This window comes from Otolemur garnettii, unplaced genomic scaffold (genome assembly GCF_000181295.1).
Source record: "Otolemur garnettii isolate 467f Iridium unplaced genomic scaffold, OtoGar3 scaffold00002, whole genome shotgun sequence".
NCBI lineage: Eukaryota > Metazoa > Chordata > Mammalia > Primates > Galagidae > Otolemur > Otolemur garnettii.
This window is the reverse complement of record NW_003852397.1, coordinates 14,328,495-14,342,801: the sequence shown is the minus strand read 5'-3', so window position 1 is coordinate 14,342,801 and position 14,307 is coordinate 14,328,495. Positions and strand designations below refer to the sequence as shown.

At 34.3% G+C, this 14,307-nt stretch overlaps 1 protein-coding gene and 1 pseudogene across 1 annotated transcript in view; both read left to right on the top strand.

Moving 5' to 3' along the window:
• CEP85L (centrosomal protein 85 like) overlaps positions 1 to 14,307 on the top strand; it is a 157,572-nt gene that overhangs the window by 6,887 nt on the left and 136,378 nt on the right. Inside the window, exon 2 of the mRNA XM_003781627.3 lies at positions 12,309 to 12,467. Within this exon, the coding sequence (XP_003781675.1) occupies positions 12,309 to 12,467 (159 nt within the window). The remainder of the gene's footprint in view (positions 1 to 12,308; positions 12,468 to 14,307) is intronic.
• LOC111725867 lies at positions 10,896 to 11,097 on the top strand (annotated as a pseudogene).

Below are 14,307 nucleotides of genomic sequence, written 5' to 3'. Positions count from 1 at the left end.
GGTTGAGCTATAGGCGCCGAGCCGATACTCCTTTTTAAAATAATTTTTATTAATAGTATTAAAGTTCAGAGTTATGAAACGAACTACAGTTTTTAGTTACGCATTTCTTTGAAAGAGGAATGGAAGACTGGGATGAAAGATTTGGACTATGTTTCATGTGGTTGGAAGTTTTCCATCAGTTGGTTGCCTTGCTTTTATAGAGACAGAGGTTGTGTGCCTGTTAACCATAAGAAATCATATAGATATGGGTGTGCCATGACATTTCGGAAGCTTTTCTGAAGATTTCTCATTAATACTGAGCATTCTTTGTCATTTTAGGAATAATGTACTGAAAAGTTTGCATAGAAATTACGTGATTTCATATGGGGAACACAAATTCCAGACATTTATAAAATGTTTCAAAACTTTATTTTGAAATACTTCAAGACTCAAATTTGATTTTGAAACTTAAATGTATTATATATGGTTCTTGTGTTACCTAGTATCAGAAAAATGGAAGGTTTTTTGAGGAATAATTAGCCTCCTGTGCTTCCGTTGGAAGTCAATGACTACAAGAAAAAAGTAGTGTTCACTATGTCTGACAATTTCCTTATTTAGGAAAATTTATTTTGATCAAGGTGTCTATTTTCTTTTGAGTGCTGATGATCTTTCTTAATTTGGGCATAATTTGCTACCATGGAGAATATTTTCTCTATTAGGTGATAATATGAAATAGTTACAGTCTAAGATGAAAGTATCTCTGCTGAAATACCACATGGTATACTCCCTCCCATTTGTAGTGGTTTTATTAACAACTTCTTACCAGTTTTTAACTCTACCTCATTTTCCAGTTTCTAACCAGGAAGAAACACTTCTGAGAAACGGAAATTAAGTATGTGGCTATCATTCTGAATAGCTGCCAAGATGCTTATTTGAATACAGTGTTGCGTGTAACACAGAGATAATGCTCTCTGGCTTGTCCATCTAGCAAGCATGTAATGTTTTTCATAGAAGGGTAAAATAATCTTATGAATGTTGGTTGCTACCTTAACCTTCTTGAGTTCCTTCTTTTATATAAGGAATACTTGGTGAATATTTATTTGTAAGAATTCATACTTTTTCTGTGAAACATGAACTACTTTTTTTATCCATCAGATCTTTGCTCTTAATTGACGTAATTTTAGCCCCAGCCTGAATCGATCACCAGTTAATGGTCCTTGTTATAGAATAAAATTAGGAAGATTCAGAATTATATCTGAAGAATCTATTCTTACACATTTTGAGGTCATGTTTTAAAAATTATTTGTAGTAGATAATGAGTGAACTTCAAGATTTCTTTTTAGGCTTTATTTTTTTAAATTGACAAATAATGTGTATACTTAAGGCATATAGCAGTCTCAACCTGTGGGTTGTGACCCCTTTGGGGGTCTCCTGTATATCAGATATTTACATTACAATTAATAACGGTAGCAAAATTACAGTTATGAAGTAGCAATGAAGATAATTTTATGGTTGGGGGTCACTACAACACAAGGAACCTATATTAAAGGGTCGCAGCATTGGAAGGTTGAGAACCACTGGTGTACAGTGTGCTATTCTGATCTATGTATATACATTGTAGAAAGATTAAGTTAAGCTAATTAACATCCACCTGCTTATTTTTTTGGAGTTAGACTGTTAAAAATCTATTGTTTTAGCAGTTTTGAAATTATATTATTATTAACTGTTGTCACCGTGCAGTATAATAGGTCATTCCTCTAGTATAACTGAAACTTTTACCTTTTGATCAATGTCTCCCCTTTCCACATCCATGCCTGCTTTTCTGTTTAGAAAGCAACAAATACTAGGTACCGATGTTTACTTACAAGTTTGATTTAAATTTCTGGTGCAAGAAAGCTAATTAGCTTAGATTAAGCTAGATTTAAATGTCGATGGTTTTTGACCAGCTAGTGTTTATGTGAATAAATACACTTACTAACTTGATGCTGCTAACCTTATTTTAACTGAGTAGAACCATTGTCTTCAATGACTAGTTAACTTTAATTCTCAGTCTTGGAACTTGGTCTTATTTTATTTGTGGTTCTTAGTTTCTTATGACCTATAATTTTATCTCTGTTTGACCTCACATTTCATATTTGAGCTGATCTTTGGATCTCTTTTAGGAATAGAGGATCACAGCCTCTGAAAGCTCCTCCCCTTTTTGCTACTGTTTGACTGTTTTTCTTGATACATTATGACCAAACCTTCATGAAAAGGGTAGGTTTTTAGCAAATGTTTTTGATACTATAGAGAAGTAATGGTCTCTATGTTTTAGACATGCCTAACAGTAAAAGTTTCATCCAGTATTTCTATTACATGTAGGCAATATTTATCATAGTTTATCCATTTTAAGATGTCCCTTTAAAAATGCTTTAATATTTCTGGTATGTGGATTCATCATCTTATAATTCATGGTGTTGTTTATTGGCATTTTTTTGTTAGTGGTATAGAAAAATGATGCTTGTTACAGTTATTTTTCAACCCTTTAAAGTTGGCAGATATGTAAGTCCCATTGCCTCCCGATATGCCCTCTCCATATTGGGAGATTCATTTGTGGAGCATCCTCTTTACCCTTAAGGGGAACTTTTCTAACTGAAATGCTAAGTGACATGTATTACTGTCAGATCTGATTTGATTGTCATTTTTTTTCTCTTGCAAAAGGAATGGTGAAGAGTGTACATGGGAGGCATAGCTTAGGTACTTTCTTGTTTGTACTTATATTTTCAGTATTCAGGCTTTTTAATTTCAGGTTTCTTTGCAGTAATGTTTTTAAGCCACTGATCCATTTTGTGAAGGATAGTTTAGATAAAACTACATGTGATAATGTAGATGTGTTTCATTAGGCGCAAACTGTGATGTATTGCAATACAAAGAAATCAGATGAATGAAGGAGAATGGCACTGACACGCCTTCTGTCAAGAACCTCCCTTTTGGCTGTTGTTTTAAAAAGAAAAAAAAAAGACCCTCCTCCCGTTTCCTCAGTTTATCTTACATATGTAACACGATGCTCTGATAACCCAAGTAAGGGCACCCATATTACTGTGTAGGTTACATATTAGTAAAACTTAGTGCATTACTTTTCCCTGGAGATAATTCTAAATATAAACAGAATTCCCTCTCTCTCCAGGGAAGTCAGTCTTTCTCTTTTAAAGCTTTCAAATGATTGATTGGATGAAAGCCACCCAACATTATGAAGGGTCTTCCTGAAAGTCAACTCCTGGCAAAACACCAATAAGCGATCATGATTCTGGTGTTGAAGATGAAGATTTTTCCCTAAGACCAGTTTCTAGTCCTCATCCAGTAAGTCAGAAGGTATCACTGATTATACATGAATTCATCTTTGTGATTAAAGACAGAAAAGTCTCATCATGTCAGAAGACTAAATAATACTACCTAAAACTTACAGTTATTCTGGCCAGGCGCAGTGGTTCACATCTGTAATCCCAGCACTTTGGGAGGTTAAGGTGGGAGGATTGCTTGGGGCCAGGAGTTTGAGGCTATAGGGAACTATGATAGTGCTGCTGCGGTCCAGCCTCGGGGACAGAGGAAGACCCTGTCTTTTAACAAAAAACAAAGTATCATTCTAAGATATATCTAGCTATCTATATCTGTGTGGTTATATCTATATATAGAGATACTTCATAAGTACCTACAATTATTTTTATATGTATTTAAATGTACATATGTACACATGTAATATATATGTAATGAATACATATAATTATTTCCCAAGAAAACTGAGGCATAGATTGGTTAAATTATTTACCCAACATCACACAACTAGTAAGTAATAAAGCTAGGATTAAAAAAAATGAAATTATGTATCTCAATATATGTTTTTGCCATCTTAGCTAGATATTCCCCATTGCAGTATAAGATTTTCTGTTTTTTATCTTTTTTAATGACTATGAATATTTTTCTATGGTTTAATTTTTCATTTTTTGTGACTTTTGTATGTCTTTTTGACCTATTCAAGGCTGTTTTCCTATATATTTTTTGAATTTTGGTCACAGCTCTTCAAATCATTTAAAACATTTTTTTAAAAGCTTCTTTGATAAATATTTTACCAATCTTAAAATAGATACATAAATTTAAACTGACTCAAGGGATAATTTTAAAATATCCTGGATTTTAAAATAAACAGACAACAACCACTAAACAAAATCCTAATTTTAATCCTTCTAAAGGGAAGGATATTTTTGTAGCTCTAATTGTAAGGCATCCAAAATTCTAATTTTATTCTATGAACATTTATTGGGTACCCAGTGGTTATAATGACTGTATTTATTAAGACCCTGCTGAAGTGTGCAGCTGTGTGCTAGGTGCTAGACACTTAAAAGAAAATTTCATTTTTCACTGTTCTAGTGAGGGCGAAGAAAGTCATGTTCATATGGGTTAATATAATTTAGCAAACACTGTGATGGAATTTTGAATAATTTATTGGGCTTGAACAAAATAGTAGTTAATTTAATGCCACCTGGAAGAATCAGAAAAGACAAAGCAAATTAAGTGTGAACTGGGACTCCGAAAGAAGTACAAAAGGGAATAGTTTGCCTGAAGTCTGAAGGAGCGGGGATCTGTTTGGAGGAAGTGATTAGGTAAGTGTGTTTGCAAGGGAGCTAGAGGTAGAAGTTAGAAAGTGAGGCTGACAACTGGCCACGAACTTTGCCAAACTTAATGGGTTTAAGTTTTACCCCACAGACTCAGGTAAGCAGGAGAATGACAAACATACCTGATTCTAAGATAATTCTGACAGTAGGCTAGAGAACAGCTTGAGTGGAGCTACTCTAGAAGGAGAATAGGCTCTTCCTGCAAAAAATACTTTGTACTTGTTAATATTTAAGAGATTTTAAAATTTGAACTATGTGTAACTTACATGATGTAAGAGTAAATGCACTTAGATATTTACTATCTTGGTTTTTTTTAAATTTTATTTGTTTTGTTTATTTTTTCTTCAGCTTTTTGGCAGGGGCTGGGCATGAACCCACCACCCCTGGTATATGGGGCTGGCACCCTACTCCTTGAGCCACAGGTGCTGCCCCTTGGTTTGTTCTTTTTTACAAAGTTGGTCTCTAAGTTGATTTTCAGACTGAAAGGGTGATAGGTAATTTGCATTTTGGAAAACATGTGTATTCATGGTTGTATTATGTATTTAGTTATGTAAAAGTATAAATTTGCTTTGTTGATACTGTTATTTTTACTTTTCTCTGGCTTAGATTTGCCATTAAATATTCAATAAGGAGATTAGTTGTTATTATTCGGAGTGTAGTTACAGATTTATTTATACATGGTAGAAGACTTGATACTGTGTGCATTCTTGCTTCCAATAAGAAAAGCTTTAGACTTAACATAGTTTGCTTCTTCATTTCATACTCATTTTCCAGTGTGAGAAAATGTTTATAACTTTTTATAAGTTATCCCTGGGTGTTCAGTATGCTATTTTAAGGAGTTAAAATTGCTATTGAAAAATGTGACATAACGGGAGGCGCCTGTGGCTCAAAGGAGTAGGGTGCCGGCCCCATATGCCGGAGGTGGTGGGTTCAAACCCAGCTCCGGCCAAAAAAAAAAAGTAACATAACATACTGCCTTCCAAAGAGAAGTTCAATGTAGAGTGTGGTGGAGTGTTGTTGTTTTTCTTTTTACAGCAATGCTTTTGTCTCTTGGAGAGAACAGTGTTACAGTCATGCCATTGCTTTAATATGATGGGACCTGATAAGTAAGACGGTAGTGTCAGAGATCTAGAAATTGAGTATTCTCATTTTAGTAGCATAGTGTTGTAACCATTTTGTGAGAAAATTTTTCTTATTAAATTACCTGGTAAGCATATTTCCCATCTATTTTTTGCTGCATTGTGATTCTGGATTGACTTAACAGGAGACAAGACATGTCATTCTTCTCAGACTCTGAATTTATTAGATCTACATTAAAAGACTAGACTGTTATTTTTCGTGACATTGGTTAATCATCTTCAGTGTTTGAGGCATATAAAATATATTGGTTCTTTTTAAAGAAGTGGTTATGTTTAAAGGTTAAGACAAATGAGTTCAGGTTGAAGGAGATTAATTTAGACAGATAATGCTATCATTTTATTATGTTTCTGTCATTTTGAGAAACTTGGGAATTGTTTTTTTTCTTTAAGAAAAAGCTTAGCACAAATAGGATCATAGTGATACCCTCTTGGGAAACTTAGAACATTTTACTGATTTAAAAAGATGAGAGATGTTGTTCTGGATGGACCATCTCTTTCCCCATTGATTGATACAATGATTTGTCATGATATGGGATGTGATATCTGCTTCCTTTCTCTAGAGCAGCGGTTCTCAACCTGTGGGTCACGACCCACAGGAACTGTATTAAAGGGCTGCGGCATTAGGAAGTTTAAGAACTATTGCTCTAGAGGTCTTGAGATGAGGATACCTTCCTGGAAAGCGGAGAATCACAGTGGTCCTTTGTCAAGGAAATGAGCTGCTATGCCTCCCTAGTGGAACCTCCTCCAGCTTTAAAAAGCTTCCGTATTCTTATAATGAGCTAAGTTAATTGCAATATTACCGAAACAGACTTGAAGCTGTATCACCTAAGACAAGAACCAGTCTATTCCAAGATTATTTTGAATTAAAGGAATTTTTCCATATAGGTTTATAGATAAAAATTATTTTGTGTATATTAATGTACAGTTTTGTACTTCTCAACATTTTTGATGTTGTAGAGCTTTGATTTATGTGATAGAATGTATCCATTTTATTCTAGGGTTGGGTTCCCTTTCCAGGAAAAACTACATCCTAAGAAATTAAGGGGTGTGTAAATGATAAGTAAATTATTGAGTTTATTATTGACAGAGGTTAATATTTGTATATTTTTCAAATATACAAATATACTTTCTGATTATCAAAGTAAACTGTCATAAACAGAAAATAAAAGCATAAAGAAATCACCATAATTCTACCACATAGAGAAAGCTAGCAGTATTTTGTTACATATTTCCTTCCAGTTGTTATACATTCTTTATTTGAATTTTTTTTTTTAATGCATCATTTTATCTTTATCTGTCTCCTTTTTTTTTTTTTTTTTTTTTTGCAGTTTTTGGCTGGGACTGGGTTTAAACCCACCACCTCCGGCACATGGAGCCGGCGCCCCACTCCTTTGAGCCACAGGCGCTGCCCCTCTTTATTTGAATTTTTACCATATGCTGCCTGCAGCCCAGGGTATAAGGGGTGGGGCATTGTGGCCTTTGCCCTCCCTGAGTATTATTATAGTGTAGAATGATGACTGATACATGATCAGTAACTTCAGTTTGATGCGGTGGGTTTGTTCTAAGGGTTTATATATCAAACAAGAGTTCAGAGAATTCCTAGAAAATATGAAATATGAGGTTATTTATGAATTTCCCATTTATCAAGTCTGAAGGTAGGAAAAAGCTAGTGTTTTAGTTTAAAGCAGGTGTCCTCAAACTACGGCCTGTGGGCTACATGTGGCCTGCCTAGGAATTTATCCGGCCTGCTGGGTGTTTTTGCCTCCCGCTGCCTGTCCTGCTTAGCAGCTGACTTGTCCAGCCCTCCAACGGTCTAAGGGACAATGAACTGGCCCCTTGTTTAAAAAGTTTGAGGACCCCTGGTTTAAAGGGTATCAGTGTCAGGTGAGAATAATTCTTTTTTACTCAGGGAATGGTTAACTTTTTTTGTTCCATTCAGGACATTACCTGATTGGATGACACCCACTCAAATTTTATCCAGTCTACAAGTTAAATATTAAATCTCATTTACAAATATTGTCACAGAATGTTTGATCACATATATGGGCTTCTCATTGTTGAGTCGAGTTGATATTATCACATATACTTGACATTGCCCAAGAGTTCGATATTGTACAGATAAATTGAGGCCATTTTATTCTGAAAAAAGAAATCCAAAAGACTTTTGACATTTGTCGTCGTAATCTTTGAAAAACCTCAATAATGTTCTCGTGAACTGTCAGATTCTGAGCAGCATGACTTGCTCATAATGTACTCTAATGAGACTGGCTTTTTTCAAACAGGAGTATAGTACCATGCTGTCTGGAAATGAACTTTTTCTCAAGATCAGAGGTTTGCAAACTATCACCCACAGGTCAAATGTGATTTGTCACCTGTTTTTGGTAAAGTTTTGTAGCAGCATAGCTACACTCCCTCTATTGTCTACAGATTGCTTGCTTTATAGTGACAGTTAGGTAGTTGACATGAAAGAATGGCCTGCAAAGATGAAAATATTTACTGCCTGTCCCTTTACAGAAAATATTTTGTTGAGCCTTTCTTTTTGGCAGTAGTTAATTACATTAAGACTAATTATTGAAAAATTTTCTAGCTCCTAGTAAAAACATCATAGCAGTATATATAGTGGATTTTCTTCCTCATTACTGGTTGTGTGTGTGCAGGTGTAGGTGTGATGTCCCTTTAATATATAAATGGTTTCCTTGGTGAAGATTTGTTAACAGTAAATGGGGTGAAGGTGTGTTGTGGGCTAAACTGTAGCATTACTTTATATTGCTTAGTATAGTTACATTTACTAAAAACGGGTTTTACTTGAATGCTTTTTTTTGTAAAAATTGTTACTGGGAATCTGTTGAATTTATATATTTTGGTCTGTGGCTGGTTTGTAAACTTAGAATCAGGTGTTGATATAATCTGAAAATCAGGATATGTCATTTTTAGTGTTTTCCTCCGTATACTGACAGAATGAATAATATCACCATCAGTGATGGAGTAAATGTTCCTTTAATGTGTTTGTTTTTTTAGTAAAACCTTGTATCAATGTTAACATACAGAGTTCTCTGAAAGTTTTTTCCATGTATGTGAATGTGCAAACTCTTTTCCAAACTGTTTTCTAACTGTGGAATTATACTGTACAGTTAAGTTCATGAACTCATCCTAAAAAAGTGCTAGACACCTCATTGCTGAATGATGGTCACCTTCGAAGCACTCCCCTTGGGAAGCTATGCTGTGATGCCAGGCCTAGTCTACCCTTCAAAGCAGTTTCGGAACTCTTTTTCAGGAATGGCTGTCAGAGCTGTTGTTGTTTTACCCCTGGTGTCCTGAATGTCATCACAATGTCTTCCTTTCAATATTTCCTTTAACTTTGGGTAAAGAAAAAAGTCATTAGGGGTCAGTTCAGGGGAGTAGGGAGGGTGTCCCAGTTATTTGTTTACTGGCTAAAATTCCCTCACAGGCAGTGCCTTGTGAGCTTTTTGCTTTTTGTTTATTAGTGAGGTCCTTTGCAACCATTTTTGCACACACCTTTCTCATGCCTCGACTTTCAGTTAAGATTTTCCCAGCTGTTTCTCTAACAGTCAATGTATACTTGGTCTGCTATGTTTCTCACAGTCAGCTGACCATTTCAATGCACAATTCAGTGAATGTTTGCAATGTCTTGGTCAAGTGTGTTTGTTACTGGCTGCTCTGACCGCTCTTCACAGTGACACTTTCTCTCCACTCAGAAAAAAAATTTAATCCATTTGGTTTAATCCATTTGTATGCTGCCATCTTCTACATGGCATTATCCTATAAATTTGGACTAACGTGTCCCTGATTTCACTTATACTCTTCCTAAGTTTAACAATAAATTTATGAATGTTTCTTCATTGCTCTAATTTAAGCTTTAACATTCTGATGATGTCACACAAAAATACACAACAGCAATATCGAACAGTATTCAGCAAGACATTGCTACATGTTACTACTAAGATGACTATGAGACACTGATACATCAGGGTTATGAAACCTTTCCTGGGCTGTTTGTACAGTGCCACTAACATACGTGTGCCGCGGCAAGTTAGTGATCTTGTCAGACTCGTGCATGTGTATGTACAGCTATGAAAAGTGCTTCTCTTTCACAGACACATCTTGGATGTCTTTTCATGTTAGGTAGATTGGTAAAATAATTTCTAGCACTGAAAACGTGTTCAACAAATTTATATACATAGTTTGTTTATAGGCACTTATTTTATTTTAAGCAATGCTGTTAGGAATGTCCTTTGTCCTTGTGCTTACATATATTTGTATTTACCTAACATTGCTTGAGGGTAAATTCCTAGCAGGAAGTCATATCTGTGTTGAAACTTGAATAGCTTCCCAGATTGCAATTTAGAATGGTTTTATCAATTTACAAGGCCACAAAAAATATGAACATTAACTTCACTTTGTTGATACTAATACTTCAAATATTTGCCAAGGTGGTAATGTAAAAAATGCAAAAACTTTTCTTTCATGTCTTTCATTATTGGTGAGATTGGGGACCTTTTATCATTTTCCATTCATATGTACTCCAGCCTATTTATGCTACCGTTGAGTATTCCTAAAAAAGCATCTCTATCTAATAGGTTTGTGCTTGTGATAGAAAGTAGTGGGGCTGGTTGCTCTTTTTGAGGATTGTGTAAATAGGACTTTCAGTTCATTTAGATGGGATATTACCTGGTTAAAGAAAACATTTTGGTATAGCTTATATATTGTGGATCAGAGTTAGAACAGATGTGGTGACAGAACACTTTCATCTAGTTCTTTAATATAATACTATTTAATCACATGAATTAAAAGAAGTCCCATTCTGAGAGAGGTCTAGAACCTACAAAGTATTTAAGGGGCTATTCTGGACCTCAAAGCTGGTAGAACTGTCTTTTCAGCTAATAATTTTTAATTATTGGGTGTTAGTTCAAATGTACCTATGTAGCTTTTTAAGGCTACTTATATCTGTCATGTTATCTGTAAAACCCAAATTTAATTTATAAATTATACTTAAATTTTAAAGGTAATATTTATGTGGCATAATGTTTTATTAAACTGAATCATTAATGTTGGGATTACTATGACAGAAGTAGCTGCAGGTCTGTTTTTGTTTATGTGTTTTAATAATATTGCTTCTTGGCCTTTTGGCTAAGATCAAGCGTAGTATGTGTTTTGATTTTAATATTAACATAGAAAATAAATATTCCAAAACGTGTGGTAGAAAGGTATGATTTTATGTACATGCTTGTTACTTTGTGATCCTATGTTTAAACTGTCAGAGACATTTGTCGCATACCAATTTCAGTACGGTGTCACTTGACAATTCTGTAAAGCTATCTTGTTTCAAATCATGGTAAGTGCTCAGTGATGTCATTTGCTCTTAGAAGCAACTGCAATTGAAAACATAAATGGAGGGCATTGGAATTATGTGATAAATCTTTTTAAAGGTAGCTATACAGATATGGGAACATTAAAACTGTGTGGAAATAATGTTTTAAGGTAGCTATTCAGATAATCTGTAATGTGCTTGTAGTTTTAGAAGTTTCTAATTTTTAGAGAATGGTTCTTGACATGAAAGGCTAAAAATCATGTAGAGAACTTAACTTGCATGAGTATGTTTATGTGTCCCAATTTGAGAATCATGGTGTTAGGCATTTGTTCTTTTATAGTTTTATGTCAAATTCAACAGATTTAAAATTGTTTTTTCCAATTACAGTACCATAACAGTTTTCAAATACAGGTTCTTATTCTTTATTTCTATACCTAAATTGTGACACATAGTTCAGACTGGCACTGTCTATGGATATCCTTTGAGTGGCATTGACAGTAAAATAAAGAAGTTAACTAAAGTGACGGGTAAAACAGAAAAAGGCAAACGAAAATTAAGTAAAAATGGGCAATAAAAGTGAAAAATAAATATTGAGTGAACATTGAAAAGCCTTAAGTTAGCAAAAAAATATTTATTGTAACTCAAAAGAGCAAATCAAACCAAGAGTAGGAAAATTGAATGCTGTTAAACATTTATCAAAAGCTAAAGAAATAACACAAATTTAATTAAAGTGATGTGAAATGATTTTTCATTTCAAGTGATTATAATATAGTAGAAAAGTTGATTATTTTGATCTTCCATGATCATACCCCATATTTATATTGTTATGAAATTTGATTGAATTAGATTTTCCTGGAGCTCCAATTCTCAACTAATGCCTATATGTGTGATCATAAATGCCTGCCTATTAGTTATTCCAGAGCAGAGTACTGTAATTGGAAGATAAACAGGTAGATTTAACATTTTGAATAAGACAATAACATGTGTTTAAACGTTTAATACCCAGAAACAGAAAACAGGTCTTTAGCCAGAGAAAGCATTTAATTGATCTGCATGTGATACATGTTTATTTGGTGAATCTTGTTGATCCTTTTAAATTATTTTGGGCAGAAAATAACCTTTTGTATGCTGCGTGTATTTTTCACAAGGGAAAAAGTCTTCTGCCTACTCAGTTATTACACACATGTTAACTGTTAATATTTTCCTTTGTAGGCCCAGATTATTCATCAGCATGGTTACCTGGTAATGAATCATTGTGGCAGGCCACAGCTATTCCATCTAACCATCGAAATAACCATATCAGAAGACACAGTATAGCTTCTGACAGTGGAGACACCGGCATTGGAACTTCCTGTTCTGACAGTGTGGAAGGTGAGCTAAAATTCTTAGGGTTGAAATATAAATCTTCAGAGAATGGTTGTGCTATGAAAATTATAACGTAGTATTTGAATATTTAATCATGTTTAATATTGCTTTGTATTTAGTGAAATTGTCCCTTTGGTCATATTATAGTTTTCCCTTCCTTTTTTTTAATTGAACTTTTTATATTGAGATAATTATAGATTCACATGCAGTTTAAAGAAATTATACAGAGATTTTATTTGTTTTATCATTTAATTTCTCAGAGATGCTTTATCCATTTTTCCATTTGCAAGATCCAAGTTATCTTGCAAAACTAACTGTAGTATATGATCACAACCAGGGTATTGACATTGATATAAATCATGTTGCCCACTCTCACTTTTCTACCCCTGACCTCTCTTCCCTTAATACTTGGAAACCATTATTCTCCATTTCTAAGATTGTATTATTTCAAGAATTCTATATAAATGGATACAGTACTCCATCTTTTGGAATTGCCTTTTACCTCTGGAGATTCGTCCAGGTTGTTGTGTTGTATCAACAGTTCTTTCCTCTTTATTGATGGGTAGTAGTCAACAGTAGTGGTACTGGGGAGACCATGCTTTATTTAGCCATTCACCCATTGAAAAACATTTGGGTTATTTCCATTTGTTGAGTGTTGTTCATAAAGGTTTTGATGTGAACATACATCTTTACTTTTCCAGGGGTGCAGTTGCTGAGTTGTATAACATAATTGCATATTTAAGTTTTAAAGAAACTGTTACACTGTTTTCCAGAGTGCCAGTACCATTTCTGTCAGCCATGTATATATAAGTGATCCAGTTTTCCTTTTGTCCTTGCTAACATTTTGTGTTTTTAGAATTTTAGCTTTTCTGGTAGTATAGTGATGACACTGACTGCTATCCTTGTAGTAGTGATGACACTTTAAAGATACATATTTTTTTTAGAGCAGGAAAAATATTCCTTGGAAGGTATAGAAATTTCCCACATCCCCCTGTTCCTACAGATGTACAGCCTTTCCCAGTATCACCAGTGCAGAACATTTGTTGATGAACCTACATGGGTACGTTAGTGTCATCCAGTGTCCATAGATTACATTAGGATTCACTCTTAGTGTTGTATATAAGTTTGAACGAATTTATAATGCCATGTAGCCATCATTGTGTATCATACAGAATAATTTCACTGCCTATAGAATCCTCTGTATTCTGCCTATTCATTCCTTTCTCCCCTCCACCCCTAGCAACCACTGTCTTTATAATTTTGCCTTTTCCAGAATGTCATATAGTTAGAACCATATGTTATGTTGCTTTTTCAGATTGACTTCATTCACTTAGTAATGGGCCTTTAAGGTTCCTCCATGGCTTTTCTTGACTTGCTGACTCGTTTTGTTTTTAGCCCTGAATAATATTCCATTGTCAGAATTTACCACAGTTTATCCATTCACCTACTGAACAGCATCTTTGGTTGCTTCCAAGTTTGGACAATTATGAGTAAAGCTTTGTAAGCATCCATGTGCAGGCTTTTGTATAGACATAAATTTTCAATTCCTTTGGGTAAACATCAAGGAGCACAATTTATGGGTCATAAGGTAAGAGTATGTTTAGTTTGTAAGAAACTGCCTTCCAAAGTGGCTGTACCATTTTGCATTTATACCAGAAATGAGAGTTCTGTTGCTCCACATTCTACTAAACACTTGGTACTGTCAATGTTCTGGATTTTTGTATTTTAATAGTGGTGTAATGATATTTTGTTGTTATAATTTGCATTTCTATGATGATATATGTTCTGGAACATCTTTTTTTTTTTTTTTTTTTTTTTTGAGACAGAGCCTCAAGCTGTCCCCCTG